Source organism: Arachis ipaensis, chromosome B02 (assembly GCF_000816755.2).
Source record: "Arachis ipaensis cultivar K30076 chromosome B02, Araip1.1, whole genome shotgun sequence".
NCBI classification, from domain to species: Eukaryota; Viridiplantae; Streptophyta; class Magnoliopsida; order Fabales; family Fabaceae; genus Arachis; species Arachis ipaensis.
The window spans coordinates 100,766,089-100,786,132 of NC_029786.2; the positions used below are offsets into that span (position 1 = coordinate 100,766,089).

General features: G+C 37.7%; 3 protein-coding genes, 1 non-coding gene and 1 pseudogene across 5 annotated transcripts; 2 read left to right on the forward strand and 3 right to left on the reverse strand.

Annotated features, from left to right (window-relative positions):
* Positions 1,790–5,366, reverse strand: LOC107625989 (peptidyl-prolyl cis-trans isomerase CYP18-1). Its single transcript, XM_016328744.2, has 5 exons — positions 5,208–5,366; positions 5,011–5,085; positions 4,040–4,201; positions 2,406–2,564; positions 1,790–2,254 (listed from the first exon to the last, which is right to left on the reverse strand). The coding sequence occupies exons 1-5, from the start codon at positions 5,208–5,210 to the stop codon at positions 2,171–2,173; spliced, it is 483 nt and encodes a 160-aa protein (XP_016184230.1). The 5' UTR covers positions 5,211–5,366; the 3' UTR covers positions 1,790–2,170.
* On the forward strand, positions 6,027–8,841 carry LOC107625990 (growth-regulating factor 9). 2 transcript variants are annotated; one of them, XM_016328746.2, is made up of 4 exons: positions 6,027–6,266; positions 6,373–6,744; positions 7,559–8,035; positions 8,389–8,841. In XM_016328746.2, exons 1-4 carry the CDS (start codon positions 6,218–6,220, stop codon positions 8,817–8,819), a joined length of 1,329 nt encoding a protein of 442 aa, XP_016184232.1. In that variant the 5' UTR covers positions 6,027–6,217; the 3' UTR covers positions 8,820–8,841. The 2 variants fall into 2 exon arrangements, with proteins under 2 accessions (XP_016184232.1, XP_020971996.1); XM_021116337.1 differs by lacking the exon at positions 6,027–6,266 and having other exon boundaries at positions 6,285–6,744; positions 7,562–8,035.
* LOC107627837 lies at positions 10,092–14,219 on the reverse strand (annotated as a pseudogene).
* TRNAV-AAC lies at positions 12,802–12,875 on the reverse strand. The gene has a single exon. It is a non-coding gene; the product is annotated as a tRNA-Val (tRNA).
* On the forward strand, positions 15,819–19,301 carry LOC110269310. Its single transcript, XM_021117068.1, has 4 exons — positions 15,819–16,200; positions 16,773–16,863; positions 18,028–18,329; positions 18,658–19,301. The coding sequence occupies exons 1-4, from the start codon at positions 15,819–15,821 to the stop codon at positions 19,086–19,088; spliced, it is 1,206 nt and encodes a 401-aa protein (XP_020972727.1). The 3' UTR covers positions 19,089–19,301.

Consider the following 20,044-nt stretch of genomic DNA (forward strand, 5'->3'; position numbering starts at 1 on the left):
GACAATCTCTCCATACACAACACAAACAGATACGGTGATATAGGATCTCCTTGCCTAAGACCCCTGCTCGGAGTAAAGCTATTTAATCTATCCCCATTCTAGAGGATAGACAGTGAGGAAGCAGTGACACAACGCATAATCAGATTGACTGTCGGAGGAGGAAAGCCAAAACTCACCAGGGTTTGTTTCAGAAATCCCCAATCCACTCTATCGTACGCTTTCTCCAAATCAATCTTAAAGGCCAGGGTGCCTTTCTTTGACTTTGTCTTCTTCATGAAATTGAGAACCTCTTGTGCTACAATGATGTTGTCAGGGGTTCCTCTCCCCGGGATAAACCCTCCTTGAAGGGGCCCAATAATCTCTTTGAGATGAGGACGAAGTCTATTGACCAGGACCTTCGTTATAACTTTGTAAACCACATTACAGAGACTAATAGGTCGAAAATCCTTCATGGAAACCGGATTTTCTACCTTCGGAATAAGAACCACAAGAGTTTCCATTATCCTTGGATCCATATCCAAACCAGAGAACGCATGACGAACCATAGTCCAAACATCAAAACCAACAATCTTCCAGTATTCTTTAAAGAAGAAAGCCTGAAACCCATCAGGGCCCGGCGCCTTAAAACCCCCTTGTGTCCTGACGCCTCCACTATACCAATAGGGTGATAACCAAGTCTTTCCCAGAACATTTTCAAGTGTTGAAAAGGACAGTGAGTTTCAACCACAATAAAAATTACAGGTTTAAATTTCCTAACCAGCTCTTTACAATTCACCCGGGCTAACTTATTAGAAGCACCCCTAATATTCCAAGCTATTATATTTAAACTATCCATAATATAAAATATAAAAATATAAAACAAGGAAATCAAAGTGCTTCACCAACCTCCAACCGAGGCTTGCCCAGCGGAAGTGACTCCCGTGACCTTCAGGTTTGCCAGATCTCCCTGGAATATCTCCTTAATCCCGCCTACCAACGCAGTAACAGCCGGCAATGCGCCTTCCTTCTCCAATGGAACCGCCACGGTAACACCCTCCTTCACGGTTGCAGGAAGACATGACGATGCTTCCACCACCGTGCCTCCATTCTTCTCAACTGGCGAGCTCTGTAGGGACCCCGGCCTTGGTCGTTTCCGGAGAGAGGACCCGCAAGGCACTGGGGTGTATCGGGTTGAGTAGATCGACGTCTCACCAACACGGGAAGCGCTGTGTCCGACCTTGACTCGTGACCCGACCCTAGCACGATAGGAGCTTGATCCATTCGTGTGAGAGAAGTGAATGGTGGGCCTGATTACTCTACCCGAATCGATTCTGGATTGAATGCCTCTTTGGACCTTGTTAGATTGCTTCTGACCCAGCTTGGTTTTACCTTTCCTCACAATTGTCTGCTTGATAAATATCTTTAGAATATTTTTAGTTAAACCATAAATTTATCTTTAGTTGGGAAAAATATGGGATAAATTCTTTGTTTTTTTTACAAAATTCATCCGTATACAATTTTTTTCCTTTGAATGAAGAAAATGATTTTTCTTCTAAAAAAATCTGAATGACAAAGTAATAGGGAATAAATTTTTAGATAAAGATAAATTCATTGCTTTCAAATATTAATAGACAATTGTATTCCTTATATTATTTTTTTTAGTCCTGAATAAAACTTCCTTTTGTATATATATAGTTTTTCTTTCCTACTAAACCTTTTTAAATTATGCCAACGAGTGATTCAGCTTCGATTCACAAAATTCCAAAGCAGATCTATCATTAAGATAACTCTATTCTAATCATGTTTGACATTACATATACAAATCTCTATAGCCTCTTTCATTAATCTTTGTACAAGTTTGCTTGGTGATGCAAACAAGATGAGATTGTAACACTTAAAAGCCATGGACATTCCATATAAAAGAAGAAAATAAGAGAAAGACACACAATACAAGAGAATCTTGGTCCTAAACATTACAGAAACATGATCATTTTTACACTAATCCTTGAAAAATGTATCTATCGACATGCCTTTGTTCATATCTCACAAACATGTTAATTAACTCGATGCACAATTTACTTCTGTATTTCTCTTAATCAGAGGTCAAGAAATTGGTTAAAATTGAGTATTTAAGAATTCCCTTTACCCTCCCTATTCTTGTAATAAGAACTGCTGAGACAAGTTTAACCACTTAACCAGCAAGCGGATTAGCATGTATCGTGACTCGATTGAGCCTAATCTCGGCAAGTGGACGGTCCCCTGCTCCTGTTTGAGTCTGCACAACATAAATGTTAAGTATATATTAATAATTGTTTACCATGATTTGCTTTTCTGAGTTGAGTTTTCTATCAAGCCAAGATGATATAAGTTGAAGGCTAAGCCTTAGCTTCTACAAGCAAATTTGCAGTGGCATAAGAATCAGGTACCTTCTCCATGAGATCAAGAACTTCAAATCCATGGATTACTCTGCCAAATACTGTATAAAGTCCATTTAAATGTGGCTGCTTTGCATAAGTTATGAAGAACTGGCTTCCATTAGTGTTTGGACCACTGTTAGCCATTGCCAATATTCCTCTTGCATTGTGCTGGAATATAGAAAAGGGCAATGTGTTGGCCATTGTAATCATGCTTTGAAGAGAAATGTCAATAATTAGCATTCAATATATAAATCACAAATGCCCCACTATGTTTATGTCAACCCCCAAAAAAACATGTCAAAACAGGTACCTGTGGGAATTATCCATGACGAAAATCTAAATGGAGACCCAGAACCCCAACAGGGATGGGACCTCCCCGTGAATAAACAGAGAAGGGGACGGGAACAGGGGCAGAGGTACCCACCCAATGGATAGTGCTTAAATGGGGACTCGCAAAATCCCCACGGAAGGGAATCCGCCTCCACGAATATTTAATGGATACCCGTGGGGGCAGGTACCCCTCTCATGCTTCCCCATCCACGTTTATGAATATGCCCCCATTCCCTCCCCATCCCCATCACGGGTCCCTGATTAATTGTCTCCGCGAGGATGGCGGATATCCGCGGGTATTCCTGGGTATTGTCTTTAAAGTGTTTTTAAAACAATTTAACACTAAACTCATGACACAATCTTTCAAAAATTCAACAAAGTTTAACACAAAACAACACAATCCAAAGTTCCAAACACAATTAACATAATCTAATACAAATATTAAATATCTACCATGATAACTTATAACTTTTTATATAAGTGATGACATTTTAGTAAATTCCACCTTCTCGGGGATATTGGGAGTCCCCGTGGGGTATTCTACCTCTACCCCCATCCCCGTCCCCATTTATTCACGGGGCGGATTCCCTTCCTCATGGGGATTTCACGAGTCCCCATTTAACCCCCCATCGCGGGTAATCCCCGTGGGTACCCGCTTCCATGGATATTTTTGTCATCNCAACTATCCATAATACATTCATTATAAAAAAATAATATCATTTAAAAGAAAATAACATAAAGCTCCATCTTGTATTCTAATTTCCAAGAATTCAATTTATATCAATTATGGGGCATTTGGTAATTTCACATCTTGCGGAGATTTCACGAAAGTAACTGTATTTCAAGTATACAATATAACAACTATATTTCATACACCTAAACATTGAAGGTCTTGATAAGCTAAGGGAAGCCAACTAGGTTATGACTTTTTCAAATATGATAAAAGTTGTAAGAAATAAGCCTTGAACAAGAAGAAATTGCTTGAAGTAATGTTAACAAGTCACTTTGCACAAACTTTCTCCTATGGATCCTATTGCTAACAGTATATCTCCGTTGTAACCTTAATATCATCAAACATAGATGGTATTATCTATGTCCTTTGATAGGAAACACAAAAAATGAAGTACTTAGTAATGTTCGATTCATCATAAGATCACAAAATACGCCATTTCTACAACCGAATTCTATAGTTCCAACATTAGCATTGAGATTTAAACTCAAAACAAGTAAAACAGATTGACAACATGAAGCAAAAGGAAAGCATAACACCAATGGCATAGCTTCACAGTAATTAGCACAGAGCCTGAACTTACCTTAAGAGATTCCCTAATCTCATCATTGAATTTCTTTCCCCATATGCTGGTACCCCCTTTCCCGGTACCGGTTGGGTCTCCCCCTTGAATCATGAAACCTTTGATGTTGCGGTGAAATATAGTCCCATCATAATAACCACTCCCACACAATGCTAAAAAGTTCTGAATAAATAAAAAAAAACATAAAACCCACAATATTTGAAATTGTTAGGTCACAGCATCCTTCAACAAAAACAACCAATTATCACCTTCACCTCATGCAAGAACAAAATTGGCTATCCTTAAGTCTAAACTATCATTATTAAACTTCACAAACACAAGTGACACGGAGGTAGTTTCATTCACAATAACTTCTTAAATGATTGCGCGATATTACACACGACACCCATTGATTTGTCATGCCAATACTAACCTCCCCCTTAGGGAAGGTTTGATTCATGGAATATTTTTGCATTCTTGAAAATTTTGCATGGGAAAAAGAGTTTAATTTTGGTATATCGACGACGTTAAACTTCTAGACACCAAGATAGTTGTCCAATCACATCCTTCTTTTTTGGATGACCATTCATGGAGTCAATGTAAAAGGTAGTGACTTTTGCTACCATGATGTTACATAATTGGATGATGCACGTATGAAACATCCTTACACTACATCAAAATTAACTTCTTGGAAAAAAATTCCGAGATAAGATTTTCAGTAGGTAAAAAGTGAAAAAACCTCAGTATCGTGCTTATTTTACAAATAAAAGTCTGTATTGTGTAATATCACCTATCCTTATGAGAGAGTTCAGTGCAATCTACCCTTAAATAAATTGGTTACTTTCTCTAAATTCTCTATCAGCAACTCGAAACTTGGAACTTGTTTATAGCAAAATAAGTATCAAATAGCGTGAACCAGCAAATTGTGATTAATCTTACTAAAACTAAGACAGGAAAGGAACACAAATTGAAGGGGTTGAAAGGGTAGTTACCTCAGAAGTTTTTGGGACCTCATCACAGAAGATTTCGCACTTGATGTCTCCTAGATTTGTGTGCAGAGTCACCGACTGAAATAAACAGTTTCAACAACAACCAAAGTGAGTGAGATTCACATTCACATAATATATATAACTATGCACGCACGCACGCAAGGTGTTCGACGAAAGTACTCCAAGTTATTACAACTCACCATTTTGTGTGAAATGTTTGAGAAGATGAAAATCACGGCAAAACGAGACCTGGGATTGGGAAGTTTTCAACTTTCAATGCGCTATGAACTATCAAGCGCTGGTGCTACTCCGATAGCCAGTTGCTAGATTCTTCTGGAACTAATATTCGATTTTTTTTTTTCATTTTTCATTTTTGGACATGTTCTTGTTTTTCTACTTTTTGGGGGAATGATTTGGGCTTCTCGTTTTCAGACTTCAGGCCCAATATGACCAAAAAGTTAAAGACTTAAGACCCAATTAAGGAACCAAATTCTGTCAAAATATTAGAAACAAACTACAAAAAATTTCCAAATGGCGGTTGATAAAAAAAAATTGCAAATGGTGTTATTTCTTTCTTAATTTTTCAATTCTGAAAAATAAAAAAATGATCTTTTTTAGATTCTTATTAGTAATCAACAGAAGCAAAAGCAATAAGAAAAAAGTAATGTTATTTTGATAGAAATATAAAGTTTCATCCAAAAATGAAGGTGGTGATTAAATAAAATTATGATTTTAATTAACATATGATCACATTATAAAAGTTTAAAACTACTTTAGACTATCAAGTATCAACTATAGGAAATGTTCATGATCCCTAAAATAATAATAATATTTGTCAGAAACTCCCACTTTTTCAATGCTAAAATGTTCACTTGCAATGAACCGAATACAATAAATGAATAATTAAATGTGTCTGAAATAAAAATTAATTAATGGGATCAAAATCTTGATAATGTTTATCTGTTCTGTACACTTCTGTTTTCCACTTTCTCTCTCACTTCACTTTCTATCTACAGTGTCAGTAGTGTACTCAGTAGAGTGAGTGAGTCATCACGGGAAATAAAGAAAGAAGAACAAGTGCTACTGTCACTTCTTTCTTTATGAAAAAACTACTTTTGATTTTAACATTTTCAATTGATACTGAAAAAAGAAAGAAAGATTTTAAAGGGACACTTTTTTGGTTTCTCCTTTTCCTTATGTGAATGTGACAATGGAAGCCAAGTCTCTTGAAGCTGTTCCCCCTTCACACAACACTTCTGGTTTCTTTTCTCTTCCACCCCATGTTGTTTTTTTGTGCTTTTTCTTTTCTTTTCTCACTTTTATGTGTTTTCTTCTGGTGTTTTTGTTCATTATTATATTTTCTAGGTGGACCCCAGAAGAAGATTGACATGGGACAAAAGATGGATGGTGGTGGTGGTGTTGGAGTGATCAAAGAAGAGAAGAAGAACACAACAAGTTTTGAAACACTGAAGAGAGCAGAAGAGGAAGAAGGAGGAGCAATAAGAAAACCTGCTATGAACAAAGCATGGCAACAACAAGAAGATAGGTGCTGTTGTTTATTGTTCACAGAAGCTCAAAGGCGTGAGCTTCATCATCAAGTTCTTACCTTCAACTACTTTGCTTATAATCTCCCTCTTCCTCTTCCTCTTCCTCTCCCTCACCCTCATCATCACCTTGTGCTACCCTTTGGTTCTGGCTTTGGTGTTTTTCATAAGCAATTTCCAAGCTATATGTCAGGTTTGTAACTATTTTTTTTTTTTTTGGAGTATTTCTGATAAGGCCCTTTTCAATATATACATATATCTGTGTAAACCTATATATTATTTTTGGATATTTTTAGATTTAAGTTGGATTTGTTCTCCCAACTAGTGTTCTCTTTAGGAGTAGAATATGGTTGGTCACACTCATAATATGCCTCTATCATGATGTCACACCCTTGTTGGCAAGGTTTTCAAAATCTTGAATTAACTTAGTTTATAAGTTTAGGTCCTTAACATCAAGTTTATAAGTTGAGTTTCACTATTCAAGTTTACTTTTCATGAATTTAGGTGAACTCTTGAGTTTGATTAGATTGCTTATAGGTATATGTTTATGTTATTTTGAACTTTTAGTTTCTTTCCCCTTTTATTCATTACCTTAATTTGGATGGTGGTTTATTAGAGTACCTCATGTTAGATTGTCTTGGAATGAATTCATTGTTTCATTTGGGCTTAATTAATGATAAAATTTTGTTTTGTGCTTTTTATTTCAAGAATTTAGAAATAGTTTCAGGTTATGTTTGGTTTATAATTTGAAAATTATGGTTTATTCCAACCAAAATCACTACTTTCTATTTTAAGCCAAATCATGTTTTAAGACTAAAAAACATGTTAAAATGTAATAAATCAACATGGTTTTTCCAAATTTGTTGAAATGAATTAAAATTCAGTTTGCACCTTCAAGTCACTATTTTAGGTGTGAAGACATTCTAAATTTGCTATTTTTTATGCCAAGAATGTGAGGTTTTATGGAGACATTCTAAATTTGCTAATTTTGTTCATTTCTGTTTTAGGAGAATACAATCACTACCAATGTTTTGACTATGGAAGTATGATGGATCCTGAACCGAATAGGTGTAGAAGAACCGATGGAAAGAAATGGAGGTGCAGCAAGAACACAGTACCTTATCATAAGTATTGTGAACGACACGTGCACAGAGGCCGGAACCGTTCAAGAAAGCCTGTGGAAACATCCAAAGTTGTTAACTCAAATTCGATAACAAAGCCTTGTAGCAAGCTACATACTGCTATAGCCTCAAACACAAAATCTGCTGTTTCAATTCCAACACCTAAGGTAACAAACTTTGGCAACAGGACATCGGTTGCTTCGGATAACAGAAGTAGCCGAGATTTATGCAAGAAGGATAACCAGATCAAGAACTGTGTCGGCTACAGTATCAGTGTTATGAGTAGTGGTAAAGGAAGTGTTACCAATGATAGTAATTGCATCTCTGCCGGCATAGGCTTCTCCCCAAGGAGTGTTCTCCAAGGTACTATTCGTGACTTCGCAACAACTTCTGTGACATATTTTCATTTAATATATTGTGTTGTTAGCTGCCATTAGACAACAAAGTGCACTTTGCTGGGACTTACCTCATCCAACAGCAGAGTAGTTGCGAACGCCAAACGCCGAGCATATGTCGCATATTTTGCATGCCTTTGACATTTTTGCTTTGTTATTTGAGAATATTTTAGGATTAATTTCAATAGCACTAATTCTGATTTAGGACAACATCCAAATTATACATGTAAGAAATTAAGAACAAGACTAATCATGAGGTTGAAGTTTGTTCATTAGAAAAGCTGATTTAACTTTGTTGTTTTTCTTTTACTGTGATTGAAGTTTCTGGTTGCAATAGTTCACACCACAACTTCACAAACAGTACAGAGCTTGAACCAGGCAGGTGCCGGAGAACAGACGGCAAGAAGTGGCGGTGCAAGAGTGCTGTTCTTCCTGGTCAGAAGTATTGCACCACTCACGTGCACAGAGGAGCTAAAAGGCGTTGTTCCACAGATCATGAGCCAGTCACTACTCCTACTCCTACTCCTCGCTATGCCAATACCAATTCTCGGCCGATTTACTCTGCCGCGAACAGGACAACGATAACCGAAGCTCGGAAAACAGTTTGCACAGTTCCTAACACAAAACTTTCTATGTCAATCCCAGCAAGTGCACCATTGAGACACAACAATGGGAAGAGTCCTAATAGGAGCAGTGACACAGACACCACCATCACTGACACCATCAATGAGTGTAGCTATGCTTCTTTCTAAGAAGCAGTATTTTCAATTTCATGTATCTAAAAACCTGTTTAATGCTTTTTGTATGAACAAGTTGGACTACTTATTACTGTTTAGGCATTTGAATATCAGTTTTGTATATAGTGTGAACAATGAGATCTTGATGTAGGGGATATCTGATGAATCAAATGTCTTACTTAAGCTTAAGCTTGTTCATTTGAATGATGTGAATTAAACATTTTCATAATCATCTTTTCTTGTTTGGAATGTTTCTACCTTTAGTAGATAAAAAAATAAAGAGAAGAAAACTTTGAAATAAAATTTTGTGATATGAACAATAATTTGTATTAAACTATTCTTCCACCTTAGCCTATAACAACAATAAAGAAGTATCGTGACTCACAAATTCAACCCAACAGAATACATAAATTCAATTATAATTTTAGTCTTTATTATCTTATTTTATCTTTTCTTTATCTTATCTTTAGTTGTTCTTATCTTATCTTTATTTGCTTTTATCTTTCTTAAGTCAATGCTTTCTATATATATTTAGTTTTACCTTCATAATTTACAATTCAAATCAATTCAATTCAATTAATCAACAATCAATAAAAATTTTATTTTTTCTTTTCTTTTTCTATTCTTTCACAATTTTATCAATATGTCAACTTTGAACTGCTATAGTTGTAATGCATCTCTTCAACATGACTGATTTTTCTGAAATCCTTGTTCCACTAAAAAGCATTCACTTAGCTACCCTCAGTATATCTGTAACAAAAATTCTTTCTAATAAAATTAAACAAGATTAGTCGATGAATTGGATACAAATAATTAAGGATTACTAGAGTTCCTAACTTGCATTTTCTTATTTGATCTTTATCATTGTAAACTTAGGAGTATACATGTGAAGTCATAAATTTGTCTAAGGAACTTTGAATTATTATGACTACAAAAAATAAAAATCATAAAAAAAACCGTCAAACTGCAAAATCTTCCATTTTAATTAAGGAACCAAGATTTCTTAATTACCTTGTGTTCCAAGCAACTTTACAAAACATAAACCTTTCACTCGATAGGGGTTTTCTATTTTCATCTAATCAAGAATTTTCTGTTAGTGTTGCATTCTACTGAGTACGATGTTGTGTGTTCCAAAGTCTTCAACTTTTGTTCCTCCCAAGAAATCTTCAGATGTTGCCAACAAAAGGGTATCTATCACTGAAGATGATTGTTTTGTGCTGCTTGGAAATTTCTTTGCTGAAAAAATTAGAAGACTAGCAAAAGACACGGATTCATACAAATACATGATTAATGAATATTTGAGACACTACACATTTCATTCCAAAGAGCATTTTCAGAAACAAGCATTGCACTCCATGAATATGATTCTATGCACTTGCATATCTCGGAAACATGTTTAGTGATGTGCACTGACTACACTATCAAAGTGATTCTATGAATCAGAAGTCAAGTACTCATAGTCACTAGTCAGTATGTATAGAATTTCCTGTCTAATCCTTATTTATGTTAAGGTAAAAGAGAAAAATACAAGATTCGATTTCTTTAGAGTGAACATGATTAGGTTAAATATCAACTGCAAAATACATCACAAATTCCAGTTTATTTTGGAATTTGCTATTCCTGATGCCAGTCTCCTTCCCTTGCTTTGCTCCCTTTCAAAACTTTCATTTGCAATCCAATAAACTCTGCCATGTTACAAATATCCTCAGATTCTGGGTGTGACTTATCCCCGGAAGAGAAACCATGCAAATACAAGGAATTAATACCACCAACGTCCACCCAACTAAACCCAACTTCCTTCTTCACTCCCCTCTCTCTCATAAGTTTCCTCACTTCAGCTACTTTCTCCCATTTCCCTTTCTCAGCGTATAAGTTCGCCATTAATACATACGAACCTGAACTCGCAGGATCCATTTCAACCAACCTATCAATAACCCTCTCAGCCATCTCTATATTCCCATGTATTCTACAAGAACCAAGCAAGCTTTGCAACACTGACAATCTAGGTCCTCCTGGAATCTGGTGCATCAACTCTTCTGCCTCATTTAGCAGTCCTGCGCGACCTAACATGTCCACCATGATAGAATAATGTTCTGGAGTTGGTTCAATTGAATGTTCTTTCACCATGGAGTCAAAGACTCTATGGCCTACATCAACCATGCATTTTCTACAACATGCAGCTAAAACGGAAAGGAAAGTGATGGAGTCAGGAGTGGTTCCTTCACTCTCCATCTCCTTAAACAAACTCATCACTGACTCATAGTCCCCATGTCGAGCATAGGCTGATACTATTGCAGTCCAAGCAAACTCACTTTTTCTAGGTGTCTCGTCAAATACTCTTTGAGACTCGGCTATGCTCCCACGCTTGCCATACATGTCAAGCAGAGAACCTGAAACAATCGGATCAGTGTCTAACCCACGTTTGATCAATTCCGAATGGCATCGTTGCCCATGTTTCAAAGATATATCCTCAGCAGCAGCAATAGCATTTAAGACACTGCCAAAAGTGTATTGGTTTGGTTTTACCTCATTCACTGCAGCCAAAAATGTAAGGAAAGCATCTTTGAATAAGCTATTCTGAGCATACCCTGAAATTAATGAATTCCATGCTATTATCTCTCTATGGTTAACCTCCTCAAAAATTTTATTCGATTCTTGAACAGATTCAAACTTGGCATACATGGTAATAAAGCTATTGGAGACATTTGGTTCCAACAAGAAGCTGCTTTTGATGCATAATCCATGAATCATTTCACCTTCCACCACCAGATTATTGAGTGTAATAGAATGCAATAGTCCTATAAATGTAATATCATTTGGATATACACCATCTTTTCTCATCTCATTGAAAAGAGACACTGCATCTTCTTCTTCAATTGAAATCATTGTCATCCAAGAGACTACATTGCAATTATTCATCAGCTGAAAAACTAGTTTTGCATCTCTGCCGACCTCACACTTCAAATAAGTCGAGATCAACACATTGCAAACCGAAACATGTGTTCCATACCCCACTTTAAGTGTCAAACCATGTATCTGCCTCCTTAGCTCTAAGTTTTTCATATAACCACAAGCTGAAACTGCACCTGTAAACGAGACATGGTCAAGGGACATCCCTTGCCTAACCATGCTAACAAACAGTGAAACTGCTTCCAGCCCATAACATTCCCCCTCTTGAGCATAACCCGAAAGCATAGCACTCCATGAAACCAAATCCTTCCGGGGCATCTCATCAAACACCCTCCTAGCCTCAGCTAAACTCCCTGACCTTGAATACATGGTTATCAGAGCATTCCCTACGAAAACTTCACAATTAAATCCAAATTTTGCAACAAGAGAATGCAATTGGCTCCCAAAACAAAACCCATGATCACCCCAACAAAAGGCAAGAGCAGTGGTGTATGTCACAGGATCAAACACGATCCCATTTGAATGCATAGAACAAGCTCAAAGCATCTATGTTCTCCTCAAACCCTGAAAGCACAGTGTTCTAAGAAACAATGTCAGGGCAACTAAAATTATCAAACACACGCAAGGCCTTCCGAAAATTCCCTGACTTGCAGTACATCTTCATCAGTGAATTTGACACGGTGACCAACGAAATGAACCCGCTGGACACTGCAAAACCATGGAGTTGGCACCCAAGTTTCAGCTCTTCTTGACAAGCCTTGAGAGCCAAGGCAACACCGACCTCATCAACACAGTCGAGCGAACACAGCTGGAACTGGGTCTTGAATACAAACAGGGCACGAAAGGGAAGGTTGTTGTGCAAAAGGGTAAGCATGGAACGCTTAATCGATGCAACTTTTGGGTGAGGAATATGATCGAACACCTGGTGTTCATGTTTGAGTGAGTGTAAAAACTTCGACCCAAGTTCATTATATGTTTTCCAAGCTGAAAGTTGAGCCAAATCAACTGACAATCTATAATGAGTAATGACTAAGAACTGAGATTAAGTAAGAAAGAGTTTTGGAAAGAAGAAAACAGTAAGACAAAATGGCGTCGCCCGGACTCGAACCGGAGACCTTCAGTGTGTTAGACTGACGTGATAACCAACTACACTACGACACCTGTGCTATAAACGTTTCTAATTTTTGTTTAATTATTAATACGAGGTTAATCAATTGCGACGGACTAGATTTGATTATTTGGTTTAGATCGAACTATTTCATTACAACATAAATCTCATTATATTTTTCAATCATGCTTTATGCAGTGAAAATCAACTAACTATATAAAATATATGTTAAAATACAAAATATATATTAAAAATATGTAAAATAATACATGTATATACACATAATTATATGATAATTATTTTTTGTATATATCTTTTTATGATGATCAAATTTTTAGATCTTAATTAAAGAGAAAGCAATTAAAGTATATAAAAAATGAACATTCAGATTGCTATTGAACAATAATATTAAATTTATTTACGCAAATTGTAGAGTACACAAGTAATTGGTGTTACGATGGGTAACCAGAGATTAGTGGGCTGGACTCGTTAGATTGGCCCAATCGTCTGAAGATGGAAGCCTCCGAGTAGGTTTGTGCTCTTAGGCCTCCGTCCGACTTGTGCGCGTGAGAAAATGGGGGTGGTACCTACAAAGACACTCAAATGCCTAAGTCAGTAAGGGACTAAGCAGGTTTATAATGTATTGGGACTTAGTGATACCTGAGGGTTGTCAATATATTTATAGTGGTGAACTAATAACCACCGTTGAAGTAGTTCCACCTTTTAAGGGGGATAACCGTCCCTTTATCTAAGGGAAGTTGAGATATGGCTCCTGGAAGTAGGTTGAGAGATTCTAGGGGCAATTACCTATTTGAATGAGTGTTATCTGCCAGCTAACCCTCTTTACCGACTTCCTTGCGTTGAAGCCGACCCCTTACGAGGAGGTCGGTTGCGGGGGAAGATCAACCTCACGGATTGGGCCTTTTTATATTATTTGGATCTGTACTTGGTCATTGGGTCAGGGTATCAACAGTACCCCTACTCGAGTCCAAAATCTTTGTGAGTTGGGCTCGAGTATGCAGCTTGGGACTCTAGCCGACGTGTTGAGGAACCGACGTGATTTTCAGGAACCGACGTGATTTAAGTTTTTGCAACCGTCGCGTCTAATCAAACGTCGCGTCTCTTCGGGGGTTTGAGCATTTACACGCGGGGAACAGTTACATTGGTAACGGTGCACCTCTTAAATGGTTACGTCGTTTCAGCTTTATGCCGCTAACATGTTTATAAATACTTTTCCCTCTCTTCCCTTGTTTTGTTTCTGAAAACTTTCTCACTCACACACTCTGTTTTGGAGAAAGCTTCGTTTTTCTTTGGTCAACTGTTGTTGTACCTGTTACTTCGGAAGTAAAGGTCAGTTCTTTTCTCTTCTCCTCTTTTACAAATGCTATTATTTGCATGTTTTTGTTTAGAGGAGTGTTGACCGTAGTTCTAGCGATTCTGCTGGTTTGAAAAACTTGCCTCAGACCCTCAGAGACCCTATTTTGATTCTTTTTCTTTTTCTTTGTAGGATTCGTCACCCTTTTTTAAAAAAGATGTCTATCCTAGAGTCTCTTTCATCACGGGTTGATGGCACTGTTCTAGGGGAGAGCTCTCTGGTAGATATCGATTATCTTACTGATTTCTGTACTCATCACAGAGTCTGCATTCTTGATGAGGACGAGCCGAAGTACGAACTGGTTGCCCCAGATCCGGAAGATCGGGTTTGTTTTGGGAGAGCATCTGACGCAGACCCTCATTTTTTCTTTATGTATGAAAGCCTGTTCACCTGTTTGGGTGTTTTTCTTCCTTTTCCGACTTCGAGATAGCCGTTTTATCTCATTGTCGTGTTTTCCCTACCCAGCTTCACCCCAACTCCTGAGGTTTTCTGAAAATTTATCAATTCATCAGCCATGCACTAAATTTTTCGACCTTTTTGGATTTTCTTTTTTCTCTTTCACATGACCAAGCCCTTCAGTGGGCAACATAACAAGCAGCAGTGGGTGTCTTTCCGGGCTATACAAGGCCGGAGAGTTTTTACTCTCTTCGATGAATCCTTTCATGATTTCAAAAATTTCTTTTTTAAAGTTCGAGCTGTAGAGGGTCACCACCCCTTTTTTTTGGATCAAAATTTATCTCCTCGCTTTCCCCTGTACTGGTTGGAGGCCTCTCTAGTGGAAAAATATAGTTTGGATGCCCTGGATGAGGTGGAGGCGGCCATTGTGGGGTTTTTCCGAGAAGTGTGGGGGAGAGCCCCATATCTTGATACGAAAAAGTTCCTCCAGGGGTCTCCGACCTTTATGCAGGCCCAGATAGGTAACTTTACATTTTTTGTTCGTTTTATTGCTGTTTTCCAACCTGATTAACATCCGAGTTGTTTGTTCCGACTTGTATGCTGATTCTTCTATTTCCTAATGGTTTTTTGCAGAAATGACGAAGAAGAATTCTAGAGAGTCCTATCAGAGAGTTCAGGAGTCCAAATCGAGGTCTCGCGCGAGGGTTGGTGCTGCCAGGGCTGCTGGCTCTCCTCCTCCTCCTCCCCCTCCTCCTTCTCCTCACAACTTGGGGACCCCCTCCCAACCTATTGTTATATCCTCTTCAGCCTCTTCTCTTCCATCCCCTCCACCCCGATCTTCCCCTGAGCCAGAGAAGAAGAAGTGCAAGACTTTAGAGTCTGGCTCTTCTTTTGAGGGTGAGGCCAAGTCTAATGCGCCTCAGTTTGTTCGGAATCATATCTATCCTCATACTCGTATAAGTATGGATGATGCTTCCATCCGAAACCACCTTAATATTCTGGTTCAGGGGAGTGTCAGGGCGGCGGGGTGTGTACAAAGCTTCTGGATATTTTTGAAAAGACTCCCCTCAGCTCTTTGGGTTCATCCCTGAAGGTTGAGGAGCTAGAGGGGAGAATTTTCTTATATCAAGAAGAGGAAAAGCGGTTGAAGGTGGAGGTCGCCAAGTTGAAGGAGGAGAGGAATCGTCTCCGGGAGAGGGATAAGAAGTTGCTGGGCTAGTGCGCCATGGTGGAGGGCCTGAAGGAGAAGGCGGAGCAGAGTTATATAAGTTTGTTTGGGGATCACGTGGACCTGAAGAAGGAGTTAGCGAGATGTCGGGAGGCCTATTTGGATCTGGAGGACTCCATTGCTGAGGGAGCCGAGGAGGCATGGAGGAACTTCAAGGAACAGGTCGGGGTTATTGCTCCAGACTTGGATATTTCTCCTCTGGATCCTGATAAGATCGTGGTTGATGGGGCCATTGTTTCTCCTCCCCGACCTGTTTCCGAATCCGAGCTGAAGACTCGGGGGCAGAGGATAGTGGAATCCCCTCCCCGATCAGAAGATGCCCCGAGTTCTTCAAAGGCTCCTGAGAAGGGTCCCGATCAACTTGCTCCGTCTTCCATTGGTTCTGAACATCAAGTTTATAAGTTGAGTTTCACTATTCAAGTTTACTTTTCATGAATTTAGGTGAACTCTTGAGTTTGATTTGTTTGCTTATAGGTATATGTCTATGTTATTTTGAACTTTTAGTTTCTTTCCCCTTTCCCCTTTTATTCATTACCTTAATTTGGATGGTGGTTTATTAGAGTACCTCATGTTAGATTGCCTTGGAATGAATTCATTGTTTCATTTGGACTTAATTAATGATAAAGTTTTGTTTTGTGCTTTTTATTTCAAGAATTTAGAAATAGTTTCAGGTTATGTTTGGTTTATAATTTGAAAACTATGGTTTATTCCGACCAAAATCACTACTTTCTATTCTAAGCCAAATCATGTTTTAAGACTAAAAAACATGTTAAAATGTAATATATCAACATGGTTTTGCCAAGTTTGTTGAAATGAATTAAAATTCAGTTTGCACCTTCAAGTCACTATTTTAGGTGTGAAGACATTCTAAATTTGCTAATTTTTATGCCAAGAATGTGAGATTTTATGGAGACATTCTAAATTTGCTAATTTTGTTCATTTCTGTTTTAGGAGAATACAATCACTACCAATGTTTTGACTATGGAAGTATGATGGATCCTGAACCGAATAGGTGTAGAAGAACCGATGGAAAGAAATGGAGGTGCAGCAAGAACACAGTACCTTATCATAAGTATTGTGAATGACATGTGCACAGAGGCCGGAACCGTTCAAGAAAGCCTGTGGAAACATCCAAAGTTATTAACTCAAATTCGATAACAAAGCCTTGTAGCAAGCTACATACTTATTATTCCCAACAAGTGGTATCAAGAGCTTCGGTTCGGTGGGATTTATTCTTAGTATGCTCTGTGGTTGCAGCCTAGTCTGACCTTCCACATCAGAAAAGAATTTTGTCCTGTGGCTTGAGGTTGATCTTTGGTTGCTGTTGTTGTTGCTGGAAGGCAGTGTGACACTGTGAGAGTGCAGTTTGGAAAGGTTCTGGCTAAGGATAGACCTGGTATTTAAGTGTGTCCATTGTGACCCACCTCTCTTTCCTGGGGACCCTTCATAGTGCACGGTCTACAGTTGAGTTATACTATTCCAGTATACGGTTGCAACAATGTCAGGATATTCAAGTGCTGCGAAGCTTGAAATAGAGAAATTTGATGGAAGAATCAATTTTGGCTTGTGGCAAATACAAGTCAAGGATGTGTTGATACAATCAGGTTTGCACAAGGCGTTGAAGGAGAAGATCTCTGGTTGCTCTCTCTATGAGAGAAGATGATGTTCTCTAGAAGACAAGAAGTATCCTCATGGTATTACCGCACTGCCATGGATAAGGATAAGTTGTGGCAATCGGGTCCACAATTGCACTCGGGCATTGGTTGGCGTTGAGATGCAAGGTGTGTGGCGGAGTTAGGTCGATGGCTGAAGAACTTCCAGGAAAAGCCAATTTGGAAGTTGCACCATGAATTTTCAGCAAGGTTTCGATCTGTACCAAGGTGAAATGCTTGGAGTGGTCTAATTCCAAGTGAGTATATAGTCAGAAACACTTTAAGCTTGTATCTGATTTTTCTTTTCCTCTGTACTTTTTATTAGAGAGTGTTGTGAGGTGTAGTTAGATATTTGCTTTGAGAGAGTGTTGGTGTACTGGGGTGCCGGTGAGAGAAAGAAGTCTATGTGTTGTAACAATTTTCACATAGTGATATTCTCTGGTTGTCATTTGACAACGGCCGTGGTTTTTTCTCCGGTAATTGGAGTTTCCACGTTAAATTCTTGTGTTGTGATTGTGTTTATTTTATTTCTCTGTCAAAGGTGTTTTCTCAAGGGGGAATGGTGTATTATTCCCAAATTCGATAACAAAGCCTTGTAGCAAGCTACATACTTCCATAGCCTCAAACACAAAATCTGCTGTTTCAATTCCAACACCTAAGGTAACAAACTTTGGCAACAGGACATCGGTTGCTTCGGATAACAGAAGTAGCCGAGATTTATGCAAGAAAGATAACCAGATCAAGAACTGTGTCGGCTACAGTATCAGTGTTATGAGTAGTGGTAAAGGAAGTGTTACCAATGATAGTAATTGCATCTCTGCCGGCATAGGCTTCTCCCCAAGGAGTGTTCTCCAAGGTACTATTCGTGACTTCGCAACAACTTCTGTTACATATTTTCACTTAATATATTGTGTTGTTAGCTGCCATTAAACAACAAAGTGCACTTTGCTGGGATTTACCTAATCCAACAGCAGAGTAGTTGCGAACGCCGAGCATATGTCACATATTTTTGCTTTGTTATTTGAGAATATTTTAGGATTAATTTCAATAGCACTAATTCTGATTTAGGACAACATCCAAATTATACATGTAAGAAATTAAGAACAAGACTAATCATGAGGTTGAAGTTTGTTCATTAGAAAAGCTGATTTAACTTTGTTGTTTTTCTTTTACTGTGATTAAAGTTTCTGGTTGCAATAGTTCACACCACAACTACACAAACAGTACAGAGCTTGAACCAGGCAGGTGCCGGAGAACAGAAGGCAAGAAGTGGCGGTGCAAGAGTGCTGTTCTCCCTGGTCAGAAGTATTGCACCACTCACGTGCACAGAGGAGCTAAAAGGCGTTGTTCCACAGATCATGAGCCAGTCACTACTCCTACTCCTACTTCTCGTTATGCCAATACCAATTCTCGGCCGATTTACTCTGCCGCGAACAGGACAACGATAACCGAAGCTCGGAAAACAGTTTGCACAGTTCCCAACACAAAACTTTCTATGTCAATCCCAGCAAGTGCACCATTGAGACACAACAATGGGAAGAGTCCTAATAGGAGCAGTGACACAGACACCACCATCACTGACACCATCAATGAGTGTAGCTATGCTTCTTTCTAAGAAGCAGTATTTTCAATTTCATGTATCTAAAACCTGTTTAATGCTTTTTGTATGAACAAGTTGGACTACTTATTACTGTTTAGGCATTTGAATATCAGTTTTGTGTATAGTGTGAACAATGAGATCTTGATGTAGGGGATATCTGATGAATCAAATGTCTTACTTAAGCTTAAGCTTGTTCATTTGAATGATGTGAATTAAACATTTTCATAATCATCTTTTCTTGTTTGGAATGTTTCTACCTTTAGTAGATAAAAAAATAAAGAGAAGAAAACTTTGAAATAAAATTTTGTGATATGAACAATAATTTGTACTAAACTACTCTTCCACTTTAGCCTATGACAATAATAAAGAAGTCTCGTGTCCTACAAATTAAGCCCAACAGAATACATAAATTCAATTATAATTTTAGTCTTTATTATCTTATCTTATCTTTTCTTTATCTTATCTTTAGTTCTTTATTTGTTTTTATCTTTCTTAAGCCAATATTCTATATATATTTAGTTTTACCTTCATAATTTACAATTCAATTCAATTAATCAACAATCACTAAAAATTTTATTTTTTCTTTTCTTTTTCTATTCTTTCACAATTTTATCAATTTGTGAACTTTGAACTTTTATAGTTGTAATGCATCTCTTCAACATGACTGATTTTTCTGAAATCCTTGTTCCACTAAAAAGCATTCATTTAGCTACCCTCAGTATATCTGTAACAAAAATTCTTTCCAATAAAATTAAACAAGATTAGTCCATGAATTGAATACAAATAATTAAGGATTACTAGAATTCGTAACTCGCATTTTCTTATTTGATCTTTATCATTGTACATTTAGGAGTATATATGTGAAGTCATAAATTTGTCTAAGGAGCTTTGAATTATTATGACTACAATTCATATCATAAGTAAAAATTTAAATTAGAAGGATTGTTATATATATATAAAGTTATATCAAT